This window comes from Perissodus microlepis, chromosome 14, assembly GCF_051167445.1.
Source record: "Perissodus microlepis isolate ML-2025 ecotype Zambia chromosome 14, ASM5116744v1, whole genome shotgun sequence".
NCBI classification, from domain to species: Eukaryota; Metazoa; Chordata; class Actinopteri; order Cichliformes; family Cichlidae; genus Perissodus; species Perissodus microlepis.
In genome coordinates this window covers 4,749,536-4,777,248 of record NC_140474.1, presented here as the reverse complement: position 1 = coordinate 4,777,248, position 27,713 = coordinate 4,749,536, and the positions used below count along the sequence as shown (strand labels likewise).

At 39.5% G+C, this 27,713-nt stretch overlaps 2 protein-coding genes across 2 annotated transcripts; one reads left to right on the top strand and one right to left on the bottom strand.

Annotated features, from left to right (window-relative positions):
* The first annotated feature begins 13,774 nt into the window (after nucleotides 1–13,774).
* clns1a (chloride channel, nucleotide-sensitive, 1A) lies at nucleotides 13,775–19,744 on the top strand. Its single transcript, XM_084950829.1, has 7 exons — nucleotides 13,775–14,178; nucleotides 16,363–16,499; nucleotides 16,698–16,829; nucleotides 16,935–17,045; nucleotides 18,016–18,021; nucleotides 18,809–18,982; nucleotides 19,674–19,744. Exons 1-7 carry the CDS (start codon nucleotides 14,060–14,062, stop codon nucleotides 19,742–19,744), a joined length of 750 nt encoding a protein of 249 aa, XP_084806955.1. The 5' UTR covers nucleotides 13,775–14,059.
* Nucleotides 19,745–22,273: 2,529 nt separating this feature from the next.
* aqp11 (aquaporin 11) lies at nucleotides 22,274–26,905 on the bottom strand. Its single transcript, XM_084950828.1, has 3 exons — nucleotides 26,214–26,905; nucleotides 24,929–25,045; nucleotides 22,274–23,030 (listed from the first exon to the last, which is right to left on the bottom strand). The coding sequence occupies exons 1-3, from the start codon at nucleotides 26,809–26,811 to the stop codon at nucleotides 22,930–22,932; spliced, it is 816 nt and encodes a 271-aa protein (XP_084806954.1). The 5' UTR covers nucleotides 26,812–26,905; the 3' UTR covers nucleotides 22,274–22,929.
* Nucleotides 26,906–27,713: the final 808 nt, after the last annotated feature.

The following is a 27,713-nucleotide window of genomic DNA, read 5'->3' as shown; positions in this document are numbered from 1 at the left end:
TTTCATCATTTGCATTTTTTGCTCTTATTTTTATGCTATGTGTAAATAATTCATGGCAAAGTGTTATTTTCCTCAGTGGTTAGCTCTGTGACCTCACAGTAACATGTTTTCTTCAGGAGCTTAAATTTCTCCAGCCAAAAAATACATTTCAGGCTAAGGGAAATGTGTGTGACATAATCACACAGCCATTTATACTAAATAAGACATCTCATTTGACATGGCTTCATTTTTCAGTATGACATACTGCCAATGCAGTAAAAGCATACCAAGATATAAAAACAGTCAGGGATTGGCCTCCCCAAAGTCCAGAGAACTGTTCTTGAAGACACCTTTCTTCTAATTTCCTTAAGTAGAGTTCAGTGAGAGTTCGGTCTGTGTTGCAGGTTAAAGGTGTTAACACCAAATACTGAATTTTAAGCTTTTTACAAATGTACATATTTCCTATTTCCAAAGTATTTGTACCAAAGTATTAAGAAATGAAGGGTGGCTCAAAACCTAAGCACAGTACTGTATTGTGAGTAAACTGGCAAATTGAAGAGGAGACTCCATGCTATAGATATATAGATATATCTATATAGATATATCTATATATCTATAGATATATCTATATATCTCTCTCTATATATATAGATATATAGATATATATATATATAGATATATATATATATCTATATCTATAGATATATAGATCAAAACAGAAAACAGGCCTGAGTTTTTATAGCAGATAACCTTAAAAACATTCTGCAATATTCTGCAATTTTACATAATTTGTCTAAATTTCTTCTGTATTGAACAGCAGAAATTACGCTTTCTTGTCCGAGGTCATTTAAGTAAACAACAAAAGCCAGCGGCCGACAGCGCTGTAAACAACGGCAGACTGTTGGGTAATAATCGAATGAATAATGCAGAAAACAGAGATTTGAGATGGAAAACTGTTCTTGAAGTACAGAGAGAGAGAGAGAGAGAGCTGTGCATGAAGTGTGATTTTTATCGTGGTGGAAGCAAAGCAGCAAAGGTAAGATGGAATTCATGACAATGTTTATCAAATGTGAAGCGTAGTTTGTTGGCACTCAACTTTTTTCAGACCATTGCAAAAAATTTGGTGCTTCCATGAGATTGGCTGATAAGGTACTTCTTCGTTACATTCTGAGTAACATAAACAAAGGTAATGGAAGGCAGTGGATCACACCACACCGAGGCATCTGAGTCCATTTTTCAAACTTCAAAATGTATTGATTTCCATCTCTGATCCTCTAATACAAATAATAATGAGTTCAACACTTAGAATCACTTAGAATTTCCACTTGAATCTGTCAAAATGAGGGAAACTGATTCTCAGTTAGACGGAAAATGTGATTTTTAGGACACTCGGACGTAAAAGTATCTGGCAAAATGTTGGCTTAATATTAGCATTTAACCAGCTGTTGTTGTTTAGTCTGCTCCTGTCAGTTGTTGGGAGATGAGAGTTTTGTTTATCTAATCTAATAAATAACTTGATGATATTAGGAATAAATAAGAGTGTTTATGCATGTTTTTGTGTTTTGGATGAGGTGGAAATGAGGAAGGAGCGGGAGCAGTGATGAAGGAGGAGAGAGAAATAATGAGAAAGAGATGATGAAAAAATAGACATATAGTGAAGTGAACATTAAGCAGACAGACCACTGGATAACCAGTCAAATGTTTCATGCATAAATCTGATGATGTGATAAAGAAGTGGCGTTCCTCCTCCAACCACAAACAGGAAGCTCATGAAGCGAGCAGTGTCAGTGTTTGTACGACACTCACCAGGAGACCTCTGAGCAGGATGGCTGCAGTCGCACAGCTCTGCTTCTCCCTGCTGTTCACTCTCATCAGCAACATTCATGCAGATGAACTTATTCTCACTATTGAAGAAGGAGGCTCTCTTGAATTCAAGCTCCCAGATCAAAACAGCTCCTGCATCACCTCCAGACGTGTTGGTGAAGATACTCTGGTCCTGTGGAACATCTCTGACCCCTGGAACAGAAACTTCACAGTACATGAAGACCTGACAGGACGACTCTCATTTCCTGAGACATTTCATGGTTCTCCTTCATTTACTCTCAACAACCTGACCCACTCAGACTCTGGACTGTACCAAGATGTGTGCTGGACTCAGGGCAGCGTGACATATGAGAGAAACATCAGCCTGACTGTGTGCAAGACAGTAAGTAAGGAAACAACGCGTAGTGTAACACACAAAGCCATAGTGGACGTACGATGTGAAGGCGCAGGTGAGGATCTGACGGTGAAGTGGATCAAACATGACTTTACGTATGACAAAGACTTAAAGCTAACAGTTTTAGATGATGGCACAGCTTTGAAGGTGAACAGTTTAAAAGAAAGTTTCCTGGAGGCAAAAAAAACGTCATTTCTTCATGTCTTCAACACATTACAAACATTGTACATCTGCCTGGTGATGAACCAACAGCAGTGTGTGAGCACTCACTCAGTACGTTTGACCAAAGCAGCAAAGATAGTCCATGGCTCAGTGGGAGAGACAGCTGTGCTGCAGTGTCCCTTCATTCATGACCAACACCCGGTTTGGAGGAAGTGGGAAATGGGCTCGAAGACTTATGAAGAAGTCGGTCAAAACTACTCGCTGGTGCTTCCATTGCTAATGTTAAATGATTCCGGTTGGTACACCTGTGGAGGTCAAACCATAAAACAATGGTACAAACTTTTGGTGTGCCCCAAATTTGGTCCACCTGCAGTAGAGGTCTTCTCAGAGGGAGATGAAGTCACTCTCACATGTACTGCTGAGAGAAAACTGGGTATGAAACTCTGGTGGTTTATGAATTCGATCAAAAGAGAAGGAAAAATCATTGAATTTACTGAGATTATTGAAAATCAAATCAGAATCCTTCTTTCCAATAAAAGCCTGATAATGTCTAATGTCTCGCTGGAAGATTCAGGAGAGTATTGGTGTACAGTTTTAGAGTCAGAGACTAAGTGTGTGTCAGCAGAAAAATTTGTTCTGATCCACAGAGAGCCCTTTGGGGTTTACTCGACCTTCTACAGAGTCAGGTGGATACTGCTCAGTGGTCTGCAGGTGATGCTTTGTGTTGTTGTGGTCTGTGTGATACAGAAAACCAGGAGAGGAGAGCGGCTTTCAGCTCAGACACACACTTAATATGCTTATAATAATAATAATAATGATAATAATAATGATAATAATAATAACAACATTATTATTATAAGTAATAATAATAGTGTTAATATTAATACAGGGACCTAGGATTGATGGAATCAAAACAAAAACAAACAAAAAATATTATTGTAGATATGAATCTGTGACCTGACTGGACGGTTCGCTCTCTTATATGATTATATATTTTAAACATTTTGCCTTTTTTATCTTTCGACTTAATTCTTATTTTTTTGTACTCATTTTTTATTTCAGTTATAATGATTATGTGTTTTTTTGTTTTATGTAATTTGATGTTTATCCATATCTCATTCATGTATCTCTCAGAGTATCATTTTGAATATTCTTCTGTTTCTATCAGTGATCAGTTCGATCTATAAGAAATGTCAGAAACCAGTTGTAAATGTATTCGTTCTTCACTCTGATGTGAATCATTATCATCTCTCTTGGAAAATGTATTTTGTTATTGTGTTTAAGAGCAGATTCATTACAGCACCATGTTTATCTGCACTATATTGTTTTCATTGTTGTGAATCATTTATATTTGCATTTGAAATTGTTGTGATGCAGCAGACTGGAAACATGATTGTCTGATACAGCAAACACTTCATAATATGGACTTTACTGCTTTGATTGTGTTTTTATATTCTCCATTTTTATTAGGAATCATTTCTGAAATAAAAATATCTAAATCTAATTTAACAGGCTGAATGTTGATGCTCTTCTGTAAATGACTCCATAATGATTTTTAATTTTAATAAACACACAATCCCCATATTTCAGTGCAGGATTTAGTAAACTGGATCACAGCTCCCAAACTTTGTTTTCAGGATTTTGAGTTAATATGCAGCCAACACACTTTAACATGTCTCTGATGTAGAGTGAAACATGTTACAGAGCTGTTATATCATTTATTAACGTGGTGATTGTTTGACAGAGAAATGTCTGTCTGACTGTGTTCATTTCACCTTATTTTTGAGAAATGATCAAACAAAAGGTTTTAAGGAACGTCGTCCTGCTTTTCTTTAATGTGCACTGATAGTTTAGTGTAAATCATGCACTTAACTCACAATGGCAGATAAAAGAATGATGAAGGACATGAAAATAAAATGCACAGTAGATCACATAATATCACCAACATCAATCAGTGAAAATCATTTACACTGAAGAACGAGCCTGACTGATTTTAGGATAAAAGTTGAGGTGAAACTGTAATCGTGGCCTCAGTCCTGCTGTGGGTGTTCAAAACAAGAGCATTGCGGTAGAGCCGATCACTTTTCATACATTCTCAGAAAGTCACATGAACAGTAATAGATTGCATCGCGCACACTGAATGCTGATAAGTGAATACTGAGAATTTAGAAGGAAATGTTTTAAACTTGTTCCAGATAGTCTCATTAAAACTGTCACACTAATCTTTGTACTCTCTCAAACTCAGAAAAACTCAAGAAATCTAATTTTTTTTCACAATTTAAACATTTTCTCCAATTTGTAAGTGCTATGTAAATCAGGTGTTATTGTCCTTAGTGGGTAGCTCTGTGGTCTCACACTAAGAGGGTCCTGGGATCAAACCTGGTCAGAACTCTGTGAGGGGTTTGCATGTTTTCTTAAGGAGCTCCAATTTCTCCAGTCATCAAAAACAGTTCAGGCTAAGAGAACCATTACACCCACTGCACTGGTCGCTTCACACACCAACAATAACATCATAACAGCCACGTGCATTTATATACACTGCTAAGGTGTTTTTGACACAGTGGCAAACAGCAAAACATTCAGAGTTTCACTGATAATACCGAAATAAGACTAAAGTGTGGCTTGTGCCAATGGATTTAACATCACTTTTGTCCTTTCTTATCCTCGCCAGAGCAAGAACAGCGAGGATCATGGCTCCATGATGTCACCGATCTGGGTTCAGGACCCTAAAGAACTTGTTACTCTAAAGCGAATGTTAATCTGATTAGTTCTCTCCTGGATGTTGCTGCGGTCACATTTATCTTCCCCTCACACACCTGGGGGGCTGATGTGTGTCCCACAGGATCTAATTCCAGTTGTTCTCTACCACCTCCAACAGTGAAGCACAGCTGGAGTTGAGGACTTGTAATCCACATGTGACACAGATGTTCCTGTGCACTACCCCAGTCGTCTGGTTGTGCGTCTAAGTGTACAGATACACCCACATAGAATGACCACCCCCAGATAGCTACCAGCGAACTGCCAGCCAGTTTCCACCTGTTGGCCGTTCCTCCTCCTCCTGGGGTGTTTGGGCTTTCTACACTCCCCTTTCATTCAGTTACAGAGTGGCACCAAGAGGTGGCGCTTCCTTCACAAAAACTGAAAATGTCAAATAGACCAAACTTTACACTCAGCTTGACTTTTCAGACATTTTTCACAGCACTAAAAGTATTTCTGGAAAACATTCCTTCATTTTAATTTAAACCAATTATTAATTAAAGTAAATTATTAATTAAATAAATAAATGGAAAAAGACAACCATTGATAAAAAAACGTCCTCATACTCTAAGCCCACAAGCAGATGTGAATGTAAAAGCTGATATTTGTACAACTTTCATGTTTCGTTTACTGTTTGCTTCGTTGTTACTTGTTCAGACTTCTGTTTCATCTCCAAATATGATTTATATTTTTCCATCAGATTACTCCTTTGTTCGTTCATTTTAATTTTAGTAGTTTCAAGTGGTTGTTCAAAAAACACCTGAGGCATTGACAACATTTTTAGGTAAATAGTTGTATGAACTTTATTGTTTATAACATTTGTGCCTAGATTTTTTTTTTTTAAATTTACAATTCATTTTTGCATTTCAAGCTGTGAAAATAATTCTATAGATATGTTTGTGGTTTTTACATTACAAAAAAAAACAAAGACAGCCTTTTCTTACTCATTTTTTATGTTTTTGTGTGATTTCAGATCAGTTGTGTTAGTATGGTATGTCAATAAATAAATAACTTTAAATTCAGACATGTGAGATTGTGCTGAAAAGGTTGATACCAAACAAGGCAAGAATAAAAAATGTAAAAACAATTTAAAGGTGATGAAATACAAAGGTAAAATCAAAAGTAGCCAAAAATGGCCAATTATACCCTGGACCCCAGAGGCTTAATCCAATAAATCATGAGAAGTTAGGTTTAAATTTTTGGTAAAAATGTATTCATGACAGTGCAGATTTCTGGCATTTTGTGTAAATTAAAGCAGGTAACAATTTGATTATTACTAACAAAAACAGAGTGAAAGTTAAGTTAGACTAGTGTTTGTAAATGAACCACCCCATGTTGTGTAGCTTTCTTGATTTTATACTTATTGAGCTACATACTGATTTATTATATAAAGAATAGAAAACATAAAATCAAAATTCTCATTTTTTATGTAACTGAAATCTTTAATTATCTAAGCTAAAGAAAATATTTAAGTTATAGACTATTTATATGAAACATTTGTATACTTAATGCATTTGATGTATATAATGTATACATGTAAACTTATATAATTGTCATGGTCTTGAGTCTGTGGACTCAGTGCTGTTGTTTTGATTATTTTCTCATGTTCTAGTTTTATTCTGATTTTGTATTCTGTCTGGGAACTTCCTGTTTTACTTTGGAGATCTGTGTGTGACTTAACTGTGTTCAGCTTGTATTTCCCTTTCATCTTGTGAATTAGGATCAGCTGTGCTTTCCTCCTATATGCCAACTGCCTCAGTTCTTATGGACCTTACAGTCCTTACAAACTCTTTCTTTATTCTGTTTCCAAACTATTTTTCAAGAAGCTGATATAGTGAGGATCAAACTGATTTGTAATATTTTTGTCTCTCTCACTTGACAAAAATACCAACAGGACAAACAAAAAAAAATCTGAAAACAGAAAAATATTTTTGTTGGTTTGACTTGATGGAAAATAATCAACTGAGGAAAAAAAACATCCATCTTCTTTCTAATCCATTTGATTTTCAGAGTCACAGACTGTGACTCTGTCTGTGCTGCGAGGGATCGGGATGTCTGACACTGAACACATGAACCAAACTGTCCTAGAGTACATTCACTAATCTACCATCCAGTTTGTGACATGAAAAGAGAAACAGGACCAGAAACTACTTGGACCGGTTTCATGCGCCTCATCTTTTACCCACAAAGAAAGCATCAGTACATTATTAGTACATCTCAGAGATACTTGCTTTCTCAGGAAGTCACATGAAGAGTAATAGATTACATCTCTCATAGTATCTGACCAAACAGCTGCTGTGGAAAGTCAGTTATTAGTCTTTTTTTAGACACAGAGATTGATGTTTTAAACTTCTTCCAGATAAGCTGAAAAACTCAAGAAACTAACAGCTATCTTCATAACTAAAATGTATTTCTCCCACTTTTAAGTGCTATGTAAATAATTAGACTGTTAAAAAAAATAATTAAAGATGCAGTTGTCACGGCTGAGCAGCCAGTGTGTTAAAGGCACAGACCCAAATGCGGACACGGGAGAACTGAACTGAAGTTAAACAAAGAGCGAACCTTTTTGGGGACTGATACACAAGAAACCAAAAATCAAGGCGAGATCAAACTTGGGCCTAAACTAAAACCTAAACTGGGAGAACTAAATAATTTGACAAACTGTGACCACAATGAGGAACGATGAAACAACTATGACAAGAGGTACAAGAACGTGATTTTGAGCAGAAGCATGAGAAACATGAACTAGAGATTAAGGAGCTTGTAAAGAAAGTCGTCTGGACTACTTTAGGTTGCTTGAAGACGTTTCACCTCTCATCCGAGAAGCTTCCGAGAAGCTTCTTCAGTTCTAGGGTCACATGGTGGATAAGACAGGTCCATTTCACTATAGATGCCCTCCAGAGCAAGATTAGACAAACCCTTCTACCCTCTCCTATCCTAGAAGAGGTTTACAAGTTTGTGGACAAGGCTCAGCGGGCCAACACTTTAAAGGAAAAGAAAGACAATGCAGGAAAATCCACAGCTTGCTTTCAAAAACACTCACTCCTCAGTCTGAATCTACACAACTCAAAGAAGAACACACACCTGAGGACAGTCAGGAAAAATGGGTGAAGAACTTTTCTGACCGGAATCTCACTGAACCTGAAAAGAAAGTGTTGGCCAAAGGACTCATTTTTGCCATTTCTCCTCAACATTTGCCCATAGTGGACCTCATCACAGCCACAGAAACCGCCATACGGACTAATGAATTATCACAAACAGAAGCAGAGCAAATCAGGATGAAAGTCTCAGCCACCCTCTCCAGTGCCAAAGTCCTAACCTCACAATACAACTAATTACTTTTAACCTTTAGTAACTGGATTACTTTTTTGGAGACGTGTTGAGCAGTGCATCATCAACAGCGATCAACTCGAAGGAAAATGACGACGGAGGCATGCTTGGAAGTTCTTTGGGAAATTTATTACATACTGACACACATTACATCCTCTCTTCAAGGCTTTGTTGTGTTGCCACAGTATTTAACTGTGTTCTCACATACATTGCACACAGCATAATTTCTATGCTGAGCACCTCGAGTTTCTCATTGGCTCTTGCGGAGCCTTAGCACGCACATGAATGAGAGGTGGAAGGCGATTGTGGTTCCTATTAACAGGGTATTGCTGACTATCCCGCTAATTGCTGGGTTTACTTTTGTCTGTATGTTATACTTACCATTAAAAACAAATGTAATCAAATTAGATATTGATATTTTCATATGGGAATTGATCCTCCAACATGAAACGCTGATACTGGGAGTATTGATATTTTAGGCTCACTCCGCACATCACTACCCCTCCGTCAGTGAGTGAGACGGTAGATAGCTATGAGGAGAGTGCGAGTGTGTCGCAAAAACACATAAATATGTCTGTCACCCATAAATGAAGCAGCATCGGGCTGCAGTTTAAATAAAAAGCTAGCTAAGAGGAGAAACCGCATCAGCCCATCCAAGCTGAGGTATTTGATTTTTCTGGATGTCAACCTACTGTTTGGCTACTGAGTTTGGTTTGCAGCATTTTGTTTTTGTGTTAAATTAAAATGAAAAGTTTGATTAAAACATTAAACAAACTAATGCAAAAGGGATTTTCAATACATGAAGCATTAATATTTCCCAAGTAAGGCTAAAATATGAGGCTACAGATGATAATATATTAAAAGCCATTTGGGAGCCAAAAGAGCCAGCTATTCTTTGGGAGCTGTGCCACAAGAGCCACCCATCACTACTACATAGAATGACCACCCCCAGATAGCCACCAGCCGACTGCCAGCCAGTTTGCACCTGCTGGAAGTTCCTCCTCCTGGGGTGTTTGGGCTTTCTACACTCCCCTTTCATTCAGTTGCAGAGTGGCACCAAGAGGTGGCGCTTTCTTCACAAAAACTACTTTCAGACTGAAATTCATTCATTACAAGATTTATGTAGTGAAAACGTAAAATAGGCAAAACTTTACAGTCAGTTTGACTTTTCAGACATTTTTCTCTGCACTAAAACTATTCCCAGCAAACATTCCTTCATTTTAATTTAATCCGATTATTAAATAAATAAATGGAAAAAGACAAACATTGACAAAAACATCCTCATCCTTTAGGCCCCAAAGCAGATGTGAATGTAAAATCTGATATTTTTACAACTTTAATGTTTCATTTATTGTTTGCTTCATTGTTACTTGTTCAGACTTCTGTAAAATTTCTAAATATGATCTATATTTTTCCATCAGATTACAGCTCCAGTGTTGTGTCTACGCATAACAGACAACTAACCACACAAAAAAACAAAGGAAAACAACTTTAAATTGTATCTTTAGGAACATCAATTGTTTCCATTGAAAAGTCAAAACTAATGAATTGTGCAATCAGCAATCTTTGATCGAAAACAGCTCAATTTTCCAGCATAACAACGAGCCCAAACACACTTTCACCTTTCATGTGTCTCTGTGTTATCTGGGTAAAATTGTCACCCAAATCAAGTCTGGCTCTCCCAGTGATGCCCTTCCCCCTCGCTTTTTTAAAGAAGTTTGGGGCACTATTGGACCTTATATTCAAAGGCTTATAAACAGCAACCTGACTTTAGGTGATGTACCTGTGACTTTTAAACAGGCAGTGGTCCAGCCTCTGCTAAAACGCCCTGGCCTGGATGCCTGTTTGTTGTGTAATTTTAGGCCTATTTCAAAGCTTCCTTTTGTTTCTAAAATTTCGGAAAAAGTAGTGTCTTCACAGTTGCAGACTTTTTTAAAGAGTCAAAACATTTTTGAGGTATTTCAATCAGGTTTTAAAGCACTTCACAGCACAGAGTCTGCACTTTTGAGAGTTTTTAATGACATCTTACTAACTGCTGACTCTTGGAATTCTGTCTTACCTGTGCTTTTGGATCTCACAGCAGCTTTTGATACAGTCGATCACAACATTTTGATTTCTCGCCTGGAACATCACGTCGGAATTTGAGGCACTGCCTTGGAGTGGTTCAAGTCATACCTATCTCACTTCTCATTTCTCTGTCTCACTTGGAAAATTTTATTCATCTTCCGCCCCCCTCCCATGTGGTGTACCTCAAGGATCCATCCTTGGGCTGCTTCTTTTTTAGCGTTTATTTACTTCTCCTTGGCCATATTATTAAAAAGCATAAAGTCTCATTTCGTTTTTATGCGGATGACTGTCAAATGTATCTACCCCTGAAACACAATGACCCTCTCAGACCTATATTAGAATGTCTCAAGGATATCAAAGCATGGCTGGCTCTGAATTTTTTTAAATTTTAATGAAAAGAAGACTGGGGTCATTATATTTGGGCCGAGTAGACCTGGTGTCCCACCATCTGACTTGGGTCCTCTTACATCCTGTATCAAACCAATTGTGACCAACCTTGGACTAAAAGTTGACACAGCTCTTAAAATGGACAAACAGGTAAATACAGTGGTGAGAAAAAAGCTTTTTTCAGCTGAGGCAGCTCTCGTAAGTAAAACCTTTTATTTCTTTTTGTGACTTGGAGAGAATTTTACATGCATTTGTGACCCCTTGCCTTGATTATTGTAATGGACTTTACATTGGTATTGATCAGGCCTCACTATCACGCTTGCAAATGGTCCAGAATGCTGCTGCTCGCCTGTTGACAGGGACACGCAAACGTGAGCACATTACCCCTGTTCTTGCCTCTTTACACTGGTTTCCTGTCCATTTTAGAATTCATTTTAAGATGTTTTGTTTGCTTTTAACATTTTAAATGGCCTGGCTCCTTCTTACCTGTCAGACCTTCAACACCGATACACTCCATAAAGGTCTCTCAGATCAACTGACCACTCACTCCTTGCTGTCCCCATGTCGAGACTGAAACACTCGGGGGGGGGGGGGGGGGGCAGAAAAATTGGTCCACCCCAAGGATCGGGTCCCGAGACACAAACAGAGTAACACAGTGTACGCTGTTAAGTGCAGGAGGATTGCCATGATTTATACATCGGGGAAACCAAACAACCTCTGGCGAAGCGGATGGCACAACACAGAAGAGCTACCTCGTCAGGCCAGGACTCTGCAGTCTATTTACACCTACAGGCCAGTGGACACTCTTTCAATGATGAGGATGTGCACATCCTGGACAGGGAGGAACGCTGGTTTGAGCGCGGAGTCAAGGAGGCCATTTACGTGAAAAGGGAAAGACCATCTCTGAATCGAGGAGGGGGCCTAAGGGTACATCTGTCACAATCTTACAATGCTGTGATTGCAGCCATTCCCCAACTCTCTGTGAATGGGACTCATGGTTATTGATCAGTGGTTGTTGATCAATGGTCATGAGAATTTGCATAACTAAGATTAAGGAACTGACCTCCCTGCCCTTTGTTCCTTCAGTGGGCTGGTTTCAGTCATTATGCAAAGGTAGTTTTTATAAGATCGGGGAAACCTGCAGTCAGCTGAGACTGAAGAAGTCACCTGGATGAGTGACGAAACGTTTTGTGGGAGAAACGTTTCGTCACTCATCCAAAAAAACGTTTCTCCCACAAAACGCTACGTCCAGATGAACCAGTACTGGTGTGCAGGTTTAGACTTTTTTGAAGAGTTCACAGAAAGTTCACAGAAAAAACAGTTCTGATCCACAGAGAGCCCTTTGGGGTTTACTCGACCTTCTACAGAGTCAGGTGGATACTGCTCAGCGGTCTGCAGGTGATGCTTTGTGTTGTTGTGGTCTGTGTGATACAGAAAACCAGGAGAGGAGAGTAGCTTTCAGCTCAGACACACACTTAATATGCTTATCAGCATTTATTATGATAATAATAATGATAATAATAACAAACAAATATTATTGTAGATATGAATCTGTGCTCTGAGCTGACTGGATAGCTCACTCTCTTATATAAACATTATTATTATTATTATTATTATTATTATTATTATTATTATTATATTTTGCCTTTTTTTAAATTCTTTGATGTACATCTTGATGATCTTTTTTCATATATTCTCATTTAATTTCAGCTTTAATGATTATGTGCTTTTTTCTTTTATGTAATTTGATGTTTATCCATATCTCATTCATGTATCTCTCAGAGTATCATTTTGAATATTCTTCTGTTTCTATCAGTGATCAGTTCGATCTATAAGAAATGTTAGAAACCAGTTGTAAATGTATTCGTTCTTCACTCTGATGTGAATCATTATCATCTCTCTTGGAAAATGTATTTTGTTATTGTGTTTAAGAGCAGATTCATTACAGCACCATGTTTATCTGCACTATATTGTTTTCATTGTTGTAAATCATTTATATTTGCATTTCAATTGTTGTGATGCAGCAGACTGGAAACATGATTGTCTGATACAGCAAACACTTCATAATATGGACTTTACTGCTTTGATTGTGTTTTTATATTCTCCATTTTTGTTAGGAATCATTTCTGAAATAAAAATATCTAAATCTAATTTAACAGGCTGAATGTTGATGCTTTTCTGTCAATGACTCCATAATGATTTTAAATTTTAATAAACACACAATCCCCATATTTCAGTGCAGGATTTAATTAACCGGATCAGAGCTCCCAAACTTTGATGTCAAATGAGTAATCAGTGTGTGTGCGTGTGTGTTCTGCCTCAGTGCTTGTGGACCTTATAGTCCTTACAAACTCTGTCTTTATTCTGTTTCCAAACTATTTTTCAAGAAACTGATATAATGAGGATCAATTATCCAAACGTAATGCGTTACTATTTTGAATATTAATGATTCTTTTTTTATTAAGTCAGTGTTTAAATCAGTTTATACAGTTAGTCACTCAAATTTGTAACCAGTGAGGAAGCCCTTAAGTTAATGTCTTTACCAACAAGTGAAAAAAAGAAAGAAAAAAAATCTTATGGTGTTTACTCAGTGTGTCCTTTCCCTTTTTTATACAGATAATCATTTATTTTTACTTTGTTGATTTGTGCTTGTTTATTTAAAAAATCGTGTTTGTTCTGTCTATATGCTCAGTCTTTGTTAGAATGTTATTTTTTTACTTTTTTGGGGGGGGGGGGGGGGGTAAATAATGTAAGAATTTATGTTTCTACATCTTTAGGAATAAAAGATTACGAAACAGCTCCATCTCGCGACAGCTTTTTAAACTGCCAATCTGGAGTATGTGAATTCTCGTTGGGAGTTCTGTGTTGTCGCGATACTTTAGCGTGACGTCACCCTGAACAAGCACTTTGTAACCTGTGTTTTCAGTTTTTGTCACGCCTGTTCTCGCACTCAAAGCTTTCTGTCCCGGATCTGCTAATCCAAGGGAAGAAGCGTTATAGCACGGCTGCCGTTTACTCGCCTCCAGCTGTCGGACACTGATTTAGCACTGAGAAGTTACCCCGGGTAAAATTAGCCAGCTTTAACCAGCACAAAATTTGTCACGCAGCTGCGCGTTTTCACCGGTTTCTGTTCTTTTCCGTCCGAGCGGACCGAGGACTATGGTATTACTGAAAAACCTCCACCCTCCCACCGAGGGAGTGAGACACGAACAAGCCGAGACCACGGCGGTGATGGACGGCCAGCGGCTCGGCTGTGGCACCCTCTACGTCGCAGAAACGTAAGTGGTGCACGTGGCGCGTGTTTGGCTCTTTGGCTCGTGGGTCTGGGGTTCAGGCTCGTGTTTATTGAGGTTCTTATCGGGCTTTGACGCGCACTTCATTGCACTTCATCAAATCACACCAGTTTACATTATAGACACAAAATAAACGTCTGCTCCGCGCGCTGAAATCACTTCCGGAGCGCACTCTTTCAAAATAATACATTGCAGAACAAAATGTGGATGTCTTCTTTTAAATCCAGTATTAGAAATGTGTTTACTTATTATTTATATTACATTTTTTTCTTGTACCTCCGTAAACATGATATATTTTGTGTGTGTTTTGGTATACCTTAGACTCTCGGTAATGTTAAAAGGCGGGTTTCTTTTTCCTTTCTTTCCTTTTTACATTGCCTTTGCGTTCTTTTTCATCTTGTTGTCTTCGTGTTTTTATATTATTTCAGTTATTCAATTCTTAATTTTATTTATTTATTTTTCTTAAGCTAGTAAAAAATTTTGGAAAAGCACAAAACAGCAATAAACTGGGAAGGAAACATTGTGCGTGTAAATTCAGATTTTACAGCTGTGTTATATTTCTCACAGACCCACGCTGTTGCATTACAATTACAACAGCGATCGTGGCTGAAGAGTTGGGAGTTCGCCTTGTAATTGGAAGGTTGTCGGTTCGATCCCCGGCTTGGACAGTCTCGGTCGTTGTGTCCTTGGGCAAGACACTTCACCCGTTGCCTACTGGTGGTGGTCAGAGGGCCCGGTGGCGCCAGTGTCCGGCAGCCTCGCCTCTGTCAGTGCGCCCCAGGGTGGCTGTGGCTACAATGTAGCTTACCATCACCTGTGTGTGTGAATGGGTGGATGACAGGTTGTGTAAAGCGCTTTGGGGTCCTTAGGGACTAGAAAAGCGCTATACAAATACAGGCCATTTACCATTTACATATTTTCTCATTACATATTTTTTTTTAGGGCTGCCACGATTAGTCGACTAGTCACGATTACGTCGACTATTAAAATCGTCGACGACTAATTTAATAGTCGACTCGTCGTTTGAAGCTTTGTTAGATCCCAAAAGACGCAGGAATGAGTAGTAGGATTTAAGAGTGTAATAACGGACTGAAACAGAAGATGGCAGCACTGCATGTACAAGGATGCCAGCTGCCGTTAAACCCCGAAGAAGAAGCTGTGTCCCATAATTCATAGCGCGGCCCAGAACAGTTTCCAACAATGGCGGCAGCTAGTTAGTTTTAATATTACTCTTATTATTCTTTCTGGGTCACAAAATAAACGTTTAACATATTTTCAGGTGAGAATGTAGCTGTGTAAACCTCAAATATCTGCTCAGTTTATCAGGACACCACATATTTTCAAAAGCGCTCCCACGTTTTCGGAGACGTCTGTTACCCACTAGCTCGATAGCTAGCAGGGGGCAAGGCTCATTAAAGCCCGTGAGAGCACCGGACTCCCGGCAAATCGTTTTCAAACCCACCGCCGTCTTTCGCTACTCAGGTTAAATATATATAAGTCACTTAGATAACTTAAAAATGTTATTGTTTGTCTTTTTTCAGTATTTTATTTGTTCCTGAGTAAATCGGTTTGGCTGAGATTAAAGTTATAGTTTTTACACAGCTGAATAAACATCAAGCAGACAGCTGATTATCAGAAGTGTGAGATGCTCCCGTTATATTTTAGATAGCAAGGAGCAGACAGACAGTTGAGTTTATTAAACTCAGCTGTCTGCAAATGTCATTAACATTTAATAAACTATCATCTTGTCTTTATTTTTAGTTAGCACATACCTTAAACACTTCAAGCTGTAAGCTAATGATAGTTATATAAGAGCAGATGGATGCTGGTGCAATAAGCTGTACGTTTTACGTCCAGTGGATGATGATCTGATTAGTCGACTAATCGCAAAAATAATCGGTGACTAGTCGACTATCAAAATAATCCTTTGTGGCAGCCCTAATTTTTTTTACAAAGCACTTTTTTACTTTTAGAAAGTAGAAGCAAACAATGTTAAAGTAATTTAGTTGGCATTTTTTAACATTTTTTAAAATATCATATGATAAATTAATAGTCAGTTGAGACCGTAATTAGTCGTTGCCAGAAAAGTCATAAGCTTGGCAGACATTTAAAAGCATCTAAAAGTTGTTTAGTGCTGTTGTTTGAAGCAGTTTGTTTTCTTTTTATCAGGCGCCTGTCGTGGTTTGACAGCTCAGGCCTGGGTTTCTCTCTGGAGTATCCCTCCATCGGTCTGCACGCCATCTCCAGAGACGTCAGCGCTTACCCACAGGAACACCTCTATGTCATGGTCAACGGCAAACTCAACAGTGAGGCGAAGTTTACATCTGAACTTTATATCTCTTTTCACTTGTTTAGGCCCCCAAAAATATGCAGTTTTTGGGGGGCGAGGGGAGTCCAGTCTTCAGGGTTGTTAAAGCGTGTTTGACCCGTTGTGTACAAATAGTTTCTTTACAGTTTCTGAAGGAGTTTTTGGGTCACTGCTGACTTCTCCTGTTTCCTTACAGAAGAGAACGAGGCAGAAATGGCAGAGAAAGCAGCTGATGATGATGATGACGGCAGCAGTGATGGTGGTGACGATGATGAAGACGAAGGGGTGATCACAGAGATTCGATTTGTTCCCAGCGACAAAGCGGCATGTGAGTGACCTCGCTGAGGATGAGCAGCAGGCTGCACATCCTGTATAAACGACAGTTGGAGATGGCGCAGCATCACACTTAAACCTTTGTGTGCCTTACTTGCAGTGGAGTCCATGTTCTCAGCCATGTGCGAGTGCCAGGCACTTCACCCCGATCCCGAGGATGACGACTCGGACAACGACTTTGAAGGAGAGGAGTACGACGTGGAGGAAGCCGGTGAGGCAAAACTCAAACGCATAGATGCAGAATGCACCTGGCTCAACGTTACAATGAAGTGGCCTGTAAAAATGGGTCTGATTTCAGTCTGGATGATTTAGGATCCTCTGTTTATCCACTTCTTTGTCTCTTTAGCAGACACAAAGAAGACAACAGCTCCTCGCATTCCAACAAACAGTGATATTAATCCTCAAATTAATTCAGAAACACAAAACAGAAGCAGAAAATCTTTCCAGAAAAAAACAGAGTTTTCTTTTTAAGCATTTTATTGTATTTGTGAATACAGAGTAGAAATGGCTTTGTGCCTAATTGTATTTCTATTGAAGTGAATTTCTTACATCACCAATGGCTGTTCTTGTAAAGTTGACCTGTTCTGCTCATTTCCAACCTTAAATATTTATTCTTGGACACTAAATTATCTTTAAACACATTTCATATTTACTTTATTCCTCCTTCCGACAGCACCACAGTTCATCCTCGATGCTCCTTTGTCTGACACAAACCCCTCCCATTTATCTCCTTTAGCTCCTCCCATTTAAGTAAGCTTCCTTCTGATGGATGGATGGATACTTTATTAATCCCACAAGGGAAATTGTTGTTGATTAGCTTTGTCTAGCAAAGAGAAGGTCTGATTAGCCACATTATGGATGTCCCCGTGTTTGAGATTAGACAGATCCAGGTTATAAACTAATCCTCATTAATAAGCGCTTAAAAGCTCATAATGATTACTTGTTAGTATGGTGATCTCATGATTTGTTATGGTGGCTGTTTTACTCTGAGCACGCACCATTGTAGCTGCATATATGACAGAAAATAAGGATTAACAAATAGTTCCAGTTTAAATAGTTTACTGTAAAGAACATTTTATAAAATAGTTATTTTGTCTTAATGTAAAAGTCTTTTCATTTTTCTCCTTCTGTCTTTTCTCTTTCCCCTTCACGGACTGATGACTCGGACTGCTTGCTTGCAGAGGCTGGTAAGTTTAAATGAGATGAGCACAGAGTAACTGATGTTTATGGCAGTGCAGTGTGGACAGGTGGATTAAACAGTACTCTTTGTAAATCTGTCTTTAAATCACTGAAGAAGCAGCAGGACTGAGAATAGATGGTTATCAGCAGCTGAACTTTCAAAATAAGAGTGAGGGGATTGTGCTATCCTGTTGTTAAGTGATGATGTGTGAACCCTGCATCCAGGTCCAAACGACTGTTGTCTTTTTAAGGTGTCATTTAATCTGAACAAGCCCTTAAAATTAGTCATCACGATCACTGCCTACCTCCCACTTTTCATCTGCAGCACATATTAAAGCTCAGTTTTTAAAACCATGTGGTGTAACTACAGCCCAGCGCTCAGGTTTGCCAGACACCAGATACTTGAAGGTATCAGAAAAGAATCACTCTGAGACTAACAAAGATTTGAATGGGTACACAGCTGTTTAGTTTTCTGTCTTTGTTTATGTGTGAAGTGACAGCAGAGCTGTACATTTTAGTTTTTCAGAAATCCCTCAGAACATGGTGCATCATCTTTAGATGGAACGGCTAATGATGTCAGACTTACAGGGCAGACTGGAGATGCCACTGTTTGTTCCAACAACAAAAAACAGTAGAAAGAATTCACAAGTGGTTGTTAGACATCAGTCTGGGAGATATAGTCTGTGTGCGTAAAAGCTTTCAACACCTTTATCATGTTACAGCAAAAACAAACAGGTAGAATTTGTCTTTAAATTGTTGCTGCTGCATCACCATCTCTCTCCTCCACCTGCTTAGAGCACGGTCACGCTGACATCCCAACCTTCTACACCTGCGACGAGGGCCTGTCGGCGCTAACGCAGGAGGGTCAGGCCACGCTGGAGAGGCTAGAGGGGATGCTGGCTCAGTCAGTCGCTCAGCAGTACCACATGGCTGGAGTCCGGACGGAAGAAACAAAAGCCGAGTTTGAAGGTCAGAGTCGCACAAACCTCGACCTGTCGCTCTTTGTGTTTTAGTCTTAATGACATGACACACGGAGCACGATGAGACAGATGTGAGGGACACAATAACACAAAGTTAGACTAAAACTAAACAAAATGGCACCGTAGATACAAAAAAGGTCAACTCATGTTCGACGTTGCTCTGATGCGTATCGGGAAGGTGGATGGTTGATCAGCATGCAGCCTGGCTGTCATCCATTGCTGTCTGAACTTTGCAGCATTAGTGTTTTGGTTGCCACCATGTTGGTTTATTCAACAAACTGTATTTGTCAGATAAATTCATTAAAATGCTTCAGGAGGCACCAGCAGCATAGACAGAGTGGAGGTGAAGCTTAGCAGGCAGCTAGCAGCTACACCTGTGGTGACACACCTGTGAATCAAAGCAGCCAGTCCCTAACTTTAAGCTCTGGTATGAGTTATCATCACCTGTACAGTTGTTACTAAAAATGAAACTATCCTATGTTTTTCTTGCTTTAACCAGTCAATGAGAGACTAATAAATATACTGTTCAGTTTATAATGTAGAGCAAATATAAATTACTTACTTACATTTCCTCAAAAATCTTTTCTGTGCAGTGAAAATTAAAGTATTTCTGGATGATTTGCAAGATGACGATCAATTATTTTAAGATTTATTTCTGGTGTGTACATTTATGTTGACAGATGGGATGGAGGTGGACACAGCAGCGATGGAGGCGGGTCAGTTCGAGGATGCTGACGTAGAGCACTGGTAGGTCTCAGTGTGTCGGTCAGCATTTGCAGGAATTGGCCTTTAGAAACAGGAACAGGCAGTCTGGCCAAAGAGCAGACGTTATGAAGAGAAAGAGAAAGCTCTGTGAAAAACGTGGTGGTAAAACAGTAGCTTCAGGGTGGAAATCTTTTTAAAACTTCATTTTGGGGCAAAGGTGGCACACTTTTAAGCATTTTAATCAGATTTAACAGGTGATGCTATAAGTGCTGATTTTAATTACCACTGAAATAAGAATTCATTTACGTCATGCTTCAAAAATAAGTACAATTACATTTATAATGGCTGCAAAAGATCATGTGATGATCTTTTGGGTCCAGATCCACCGTCTGAATCTCAGCATGCCAGTGAAATTTAACTACACTCACACTACACTACCACTTGTTTAACTAAAAATGTGAGAATGGGTGGATGACTGGATGTGTAAAGCGCTTTGGGGTCCTTAGGGACTAGTAAAGCGCTATACAAATACAGGCCATTTACCATTTAAAAAAGGCAGTGATAATATATACAGAATATCATATGCAGAATAAAATGTAAAATGTGTGCTGAGATGAGAAACATACTGCACACGGCCCACTGAGCTAATCATCAATCAGTGTTTGCACTGATTAACCGTGTCGTGAACTTGTGACCACAGAAAAGTTGCCTGTTTGCAGTTTGGTTCATTCGTGTGCGTTCTGACTCTTTCTGTAGATGGAAATCATGTCTGCAGCCGGTCAAAGCATCAGTGTTGCATCGTGGGATTGAAGACAAGGACAACAGCACTTCTTTAAAGCTCTTACTCTCTTTTCTGTGAAACCTTTTACCGCTGAGCTTCCGACATCTGCTCTGCCGCATCGTGTGGTTTCTGTTAATTCGATAACAGTCACATCGACATACTGTCAGGCACTTCTGTAACAAAGCTACTCTGGACTTTTGAGATGTAGTCCTGAACGTGTTTGTAACACCAACTAACGCTGAGTTTTTGTTTGTTTTGTACCTAATGACCAATTGAATATTTGATGTTTTTGCTGAGGACAGTGGATCTTTGTATGTGATTGTCAATAAACAAGTAGTTTTTGTATCAGCTTGTTTATTTCAGTGTTAGTGCAGATAACAGTGAAACTCAATGTGGATGGGAGCACCAAAGTTTGTCCGTCTGGAGTTGCTCATTAATTCGTATATCACGTAATTTCAAACACCACAACAGTTTGAGGTGTTTGTCTTCAGTCCTGTTTTTGAGCATCAACAAGTTCATTTGTAAGGCGCTGTTCTCAGGCCAGCAGCTCTAGGAGTCCTGGTTAAAGTCGGTGTCAGCTGTGTGAGTCATAGATGTCATTTATTTCCTACAAACTAAAAAAGCTGAACCATCGTCCTCCAAGTGTTGATTACATCATTTTTTACAGGGTTTGTAAATCGAACAGTTCCATAGCATTATATTCTATAGACCATACTGGTAGATCTGGAGAAGCTGACAATTAAACCACCAGCCTTCCAATAATGGTAAACAGCCTGCACTTCCTTCTCAGCCGTCATTGAACAGGCAGTGAATGCCCACTCATTTAGATGTGCGAGGAGCAGCACACAGCAGCAGCTCTATAAGGATTTTATATATGATAGAAGCTTCTGAGTAATTTTCAGCTTTGCGTGGTCTCACGAAGGTCAGTCAAAAGAGGAAGTGTAATCTCACAAAATTATATTTTCTTGATGGGCATCTTGACACTGGATTGAGTCTTGAATTTTGCAAATGTTTAATGGACTTTATCAAAAACGGTAATCGTAAAATAGTGAATGAGCCAATTATTGCATCAGCTTTTAGAAGTTTTCCATCTTGCAGATTATCTGCACAGAAGAAATCAAAAATATCTTTATTTAACTTATTTGAGCAGCCATGTATCCCACATGGTGAAATGGAAACACAATTTTTGAAGTTTCCTTCAGTTAATCATCAGAAAACGGATCAAACTTTACGGCAGGCGTCTCAAACTCGCGGCCTACGTCACACCTATTTGCGGCCCATATATTGACGTGAAGAAATACAATGGAATTTGGTCCTTGTTAAAGTGAGTTCTTTAAAAAGCAAAAAGTTTTTTAATATGAAGGCAACAAGAGCAGAGAGCACAAACATGCTGAGGGATTGGCTGTGTTAGTCCAGTGAGAGCGTCAAAAACTGATGTGCACACTTATGTCTGTGTTTTTATTTTTTTAAATACAAACACAATTATGCAATGTTTTCTTGTTTTCTTGTTTTTCTGGTACTACTTGAACACTAAAGTGGCCCTCCAATGAGATGGCAGCGCAGCAGTGGCCCACAGCTCATTTAAGTTTGAGACCCCTGCTTTATGGTATCAACATAAAACTGATGCATATTTAACAGCAACAGATGTGTTCAGACTGACACTTGGATTTGGCTGAAATGTGCAAAATTTCAGGACAGCTTTCATAGTATGAAGCTAATAACTTTTCGTGGCTTCTTTGGAAACACTAATGTTTTTGCTGAACCCTTCCCAGGATCAAAGAAACAACCAATCAGCACTGACTACACTGTTTATTTATGTTTGCATGTACAGTATTTACAAAGAGCTCAAAGGCACTAATTGCATTTGTGCAAAAACTAACAGGCATGTGCATGTACACTCCTACACTGTGCATGGCTCAGGAATGTTATATTAGGTAAAAATATGACTAAAATACACAGATCATTTACTCAAAGACAGACTAATGAGGTTGTTGCAATATTATGCTACATCACATTTTCAGTTTGCAGTTGTCAGATTAGTTTAGTAGCTTAAAAAGTGATTTAAACATAAAATAGGGGCTAAGTGTATGTTACTGTATAACATTTGTTTGCAGGGTTTCAACACATCTGTGTCCTTTGTATCAGCTCTGTGGTTCCAGTCGTTTAAAAAAAACTCGTGCAAACATTATTTTAGTAACCCTAAAAAAGGTCAGTGTGTTGACTCAGGATTAAAAATACAAAAAGTTCTACAGGTTTGATTGAAAGTAAAATGTTGGCGTTGCCCTGTTCACAAATTTAAAAGCTAATTTTGTGTTGAACTTCTCAGATGTGCTTCTGGTATCCCTTAAAAAGAAGTGCATTCGTGCCGTTCTTCTTCTTCCTTCTTTCTCAGCAGCAGGTTGACAGTCCGTCACAAACAGCTTCACCTGAAAATCGCCGTCCAGCAACGCTCACGCCTTCTTCTTGTTCTCCGTGGGAAGATGGCGAGGTGACGGTTTTGTTGAGAGCGCAGGGACAATTTTGTCGAACAGCAGCACCGAGCTCATCATCCCTGAAAGAACCACGATGCAGAAGAAGAGGAAAAAAATTAAACTTTTAAGACAAAAGTTCTTTTCTGTATATCAACCATGAAAGTTCTGAATAAAACATTTAAGGTGTTACTGTGAAGCGATGCACACCGCTCAGATAAATGAAACAACTCCCAAACAACAGTCACCTCGAGGTGCTTTTTATCCAAAGCTGTCTTATTTTTTAACTACACAACAAATGTCAGTCAAAAACTGGAATATTTCATCGACCAAAATCTGATGTGTGCTCTCTCACGTTTTTGAGTTTTGCTGTTGCATCAAATTAAATGTGCCTGAATCCTGAAACAGCAATCATGGGATTTATTCCATTAAACAAACGATGTCATTCCTGAAGCACCGAGAGATATTTTTAGACGCTCGTCGCTCTGCCAGCGAAGGTAAATTACACACATCTTTGCTTGAAACAAATGAGTCATGAGATTTTAATATTTAAGCAGCTTATCAGATTTGTGTCAACACTTTGAACACAACTGGCTCGCTGGCTGCCAGAGACACAGGCACTAAAACGTAGCAGTGCTCATCGCTAATGTGGTTTCTTCTGTCTAACAGTTCAACTAAAACCTTTACTGGTGATCCACGTGGCAAAGAGGGGTCATTTATGACCACAGCTCTTTATTTCTGTGTACCGTCGTGTAAAAATATTTTCTATCTTGAATCTGTCCTGGAAATATAAAGACGAAACTGTCTTTAAGGCTGCACCACGTTTTGGACTTAACTTGAAAGAAAGGCAGATGTGAAGGGTAAAAGTGAGGTCATAGGTCAAATGTGACATGATATTTGGATCGAAACTATATTGTGATATTTAAAATCCGCATATACCAGTGCAACTTCCTAACTGTCGTCAAAGGCAGCAGCATTTTAAGCACAGTTTTACAGATTAAAAACGTTTTATGAAGGTTTGGCTGTATTTGACCTTAAAGAACTTAGACTTTTATTGTCATCGACCGGTTTCTTGCACAGCGAAATTGGATAGCTGGACCACAAAGGTGCAAAAATAAAGAAAAGAAAACAATATACAAGGAGGAAAAAAATAAAAAACAATATATATGTAAACTGCATGGTGTATGCGTACAAACACTGAAACAGAAACATTGTGGGGCGGTATACAAGGACAGTTATACAATATAATAAAAAAATAAATAAGGGTGGAGGGGCTATGGTCATTTAGGGTGGGGATGGTAATTTCACTGAGACCAAAATATTGCACAGAACATGGAAAGACTGAGAAGGTCAGAAAGAAGGTCCAAAATAAGGTGATATTCAGGAACCCCATTTATCATTCCCTATATGCCGACACGATGAAAATACAATGACAGTAAGAAACATAGTTTTACATAGCTCTATTATTATCCCTTTGACATTCAGAGCAATCAACTGACCTTGAAGGAAAGGTCGGAGGTCAAATGTGATATGATATTTTAAACCTTTATATGGTATTTTCTATATGTTGACAATACACACCACACTTGTTAGAATCATAGTTTCTTAGTTAAAAGGCTTTTTGTCTATTTTCAAATAGCATGTAAGGCAAATGTTACTGGATTGTTAACATGACTCCACGCTACACCCCCTCAAAGTTTTATCAGAATTCATTCAGGACTTTTTGAGCTGTCATGTTTATAAACAAAATGAAAAGCCAGAAGAAATTTCAATTTAGAAAAAAGTTTATGTGTTTATAATTATTAAATGTCAAAGACCTGAATTTATAGCACTGAGGATTTTCCAGCCAGTTTGTGCAAAAATCACATTAAAAACTATTTTCAAACTGATGTTACTGGCTTCAGTCGGCAGCAGGAAAAATACTTGTGATCTCTTTAAGTTGAGATTTTTCTAACGTCTCTGTCAGGTGTGTTAGTCTCACCGAGCAGCGGGCCCAGCCAGTAGACCACGCAGTACTCGAGGAAGGAGTGTCCACTGCAGGGGAACTGTGTGGAGAAGGCCAGCGCTGGGTTAAAGACAGCTCCGGTCACGCTGCCACCTGGACACACATGCACAGTTTTATTAGTGAACTCACATTTGTTCATCATTTAAATCTGTTATACAGCACAAAGCAGCTGAATGCATTCCTGAATCTGCCTTAGAAAGTTAAAGTCTGTGAAGGTTCTCAGTCATGCAGGTCATATTTGCATCTGGACTCCAGACGCTTTTCTTCTCCATAAAGGTATAAAAAGAGAGCAGAAAATTATAATATTCCAGCAGATGTGTGACTTTAAAGGTTACTGGCTGAAAAAAGGTTATTGATCAAACAGATTCTTGCTTAGATTTTAATAAGATTCTCTGGAGGAAAATTTGAAAATATTTCCTCCTAAATTCTCAGTATTCACTCATCAGCATTCAGTCAAACGTTCATTTAGGGGTGTAGTTAAAAAACTGCTAATAACTGACTTTACACGGGAGTTGGTTGGTCGGACACAGTGAGAGATGTAAACTGTTACTCTTCATGTGAGAAAGAAGGTGTCTCTGAGATGTACTAATAGTGTGTTAGTTCCAAATAGTAAATTAGTGAATATATTTCATTGCAGTTTGATTATTCTGGGACAAACAGCGCAGTCTTCCTCAAAGCATCACTGTGAATATAATAACAGTTTATTATTGGTCAATGAAAAAAATAAATCCTCTTTATTATCAGAGTGAAAACAGACTTCCACAAATGAATGTCAACTGATGACTCCATAAATATTCACCTCTTTAAAGATGACTAACCTCATTCAACAGCCAAATGACTTATAAAATCCTAAAATCACATATTTCTGGAAGGTCCACTCACTGGTTATTCAGCATGCCAGGCTACAGTTACACCATGCAGACAAAAGAGCACTCGCAGCAAGTTAAAGGAAAGGTTATTAAAAAGTAGCAGTCTGGGAATGGATACAGAGATGAAAACTACCACAAACAAAGCGGCTCCGTCCCTCACACCGCTAATGCGTGTATATGAAAGCAGGAGGTCTGAGCCACTGTTCAGCCACATTTAGGTGATTTTTATGTATTCGTGGCTGAAGTGTCTGATTGGTGCCCGGTTCGTGTCTCCCCCAACAGACCCCGGCACCATGTAAATACTCTGATGTGCTCGTGATTTCCGATCACGTGATTAATTAGCGGTGGAGCCGGATTTGATTCCCTGCAGCAGTCATATAGAGTTATCATACCTGCATAAACCGCTGTGGTGATGACCGCAGCCACGGCGTGCACGCGGTATTTCTCCTGCACCGATTGCGTGTGCGTGATAACAGTCTGAACCGCAAAGGCGCACGCGAGCTCAACCGCAGCGGCCTCGTGCAGGGGCGCGTGGATGGGGCTGGTGCATCGGAACCCGAACAGCTTGTGTCGCGCGTGCAGTCTCGACAGCCCGACCCCCCACAGCCTCGGCACCGCAGCGCGTGCAGCGGCGGCCGCCGCGAACTGGCACGCGATCCTCCGCAGGGCGCGGGAGCCCGACAACTTGGCGCGGTAGGCGCGCTCGAGCGCACCGGAGGGGTTCCCGATCGCCCCGCTGAAGGTGAGCCCGTGGACCACCGACGCCAGATACGTGAAGGTGAGCGCGAGACCAGGCTCGATGCCGCCCACCTCGGACAGCAGCTTGAGCTCGTGGGTGCAGCAGCACAGCTGGAAGGTGGACACGAGCTCCACCACGTACTCGGAGAGCCCGGTGTCTGCTAGGGCCCGAGCCAGCAACCTGCGGGTCACGTGGCTCAGCACGACGATCCCCGCGAGCACCGCCAAAGACACCGCCACGTCCGCAGACATGCTGCCGGCCGGTCCGTGCTCCCAGCCGGGGACAATCCCTGTGCGTGGCCGCTGCGTGCACTGAGCTGCGGGCCTCCTTTCTCCCACTAAAGCGCCCTGATGATGGGGTGCGGAAGTCTTTGCTGTGCCGGGGTGCTGTTTCTCTATACCGGAGGATGTGGAGTTCAAGCGGGAGCAAATGAGCTCCAGTCCCGGTGGCTCACATGGTGCGGAAGTGACTGAGCTCCGCAGTCCTCCTCCTGCTGGTTGTCTGCTCACAGTACGGACTAGTGATGTGTCGGTCGCGAACGAAAGCTGAAAATTTAAATAGTTAAAAGTTGAAATGTGAATAGTTGGTTTTTGTATTATATGATTTATTTATTACATTTTATGTGGAGTGAATAAATAAAAGTATATTTACGGTGGCCCCTACAGACAAAGCACGTGCAAACTCCAAAACACATAAAAACTCAGAAACACATAAAAACTCCAAACACATACAAAACACAACAGAAGTGCTCCAGGATGCTAGGCGCAGTGTTGAGCTTTTGTTACCTAGTGGCTACACAAGCCAGCAAGTATCAACGACCGGATTTGGTGTGTGGTAGTAACAGGTAAATGAACTTTTTTTTAAAATTATTTGAATATATATGAGTGCTTGTGTATAAATACACAGAAAATACACAAATGCTTTCAATTGTGTAATTTAAGTGATCTGGGTATCTCTGTTTTGGAAGTTCAGTTCATGCTAGAAATGTGTTTTGGAGTTTGTAGTGTTTTGTCTCTAGGGGCCACCGCATATATTTATATATAAACATATATAAATAAAACCACTTTTTTTACATTAGTAATTCCTTTTGTGCATAATGTTATATTATTGTTAACAATAAATTAATTAAAGCAAAAAAACAACAAGAAGAGCC

Bases quoted from the DNA above. Each gene is read 5' to 3' on its own strand.
- aqp11 (XM_084950828.1), bottom strand. From the start codon at position 26,811: ATGTCTGCGGACGTGGCGGTGTCTTTGGCGGTGCTCGCGGGGATCGTC. The intron at 25,046-26,213 runs GTATGATAACTC...ATGTGTGTCCAG, and splicing joins CACCACAGCGGTTTATGCAG to GTGGCAGCGTGACCGGAGCT. The intron at 23,031-24,928 runs GTGAGACTAACA...TGGTTCTTTCAG, and splicing joins CTGGCTGGGCCCGCTGCTCG to GGATGATGAGCTCGGTGCTG.
- clns1a (XM_084950829.1), top strand. From the start codon at position 14,060: ATGGTATTACTGAAAAACCTCCACCCTCCCACCGAGGGAGTGAGACAC. The intron at 14,179-16,362 runs GTAAGTGGTGCA...TCTTTTTATCAG, and splicing joins ACCCTCTACGTCGCAGAAAC to GCGCCTGTCGTGGTTTGACA. The intron at 18,983-19,673 runs GTCAGAGTCGCA...TTATGTTGACAG, and splicing joins AACAAAAGCCGAGTTTGAAG to ATGGGATGGAGGTGGACACA.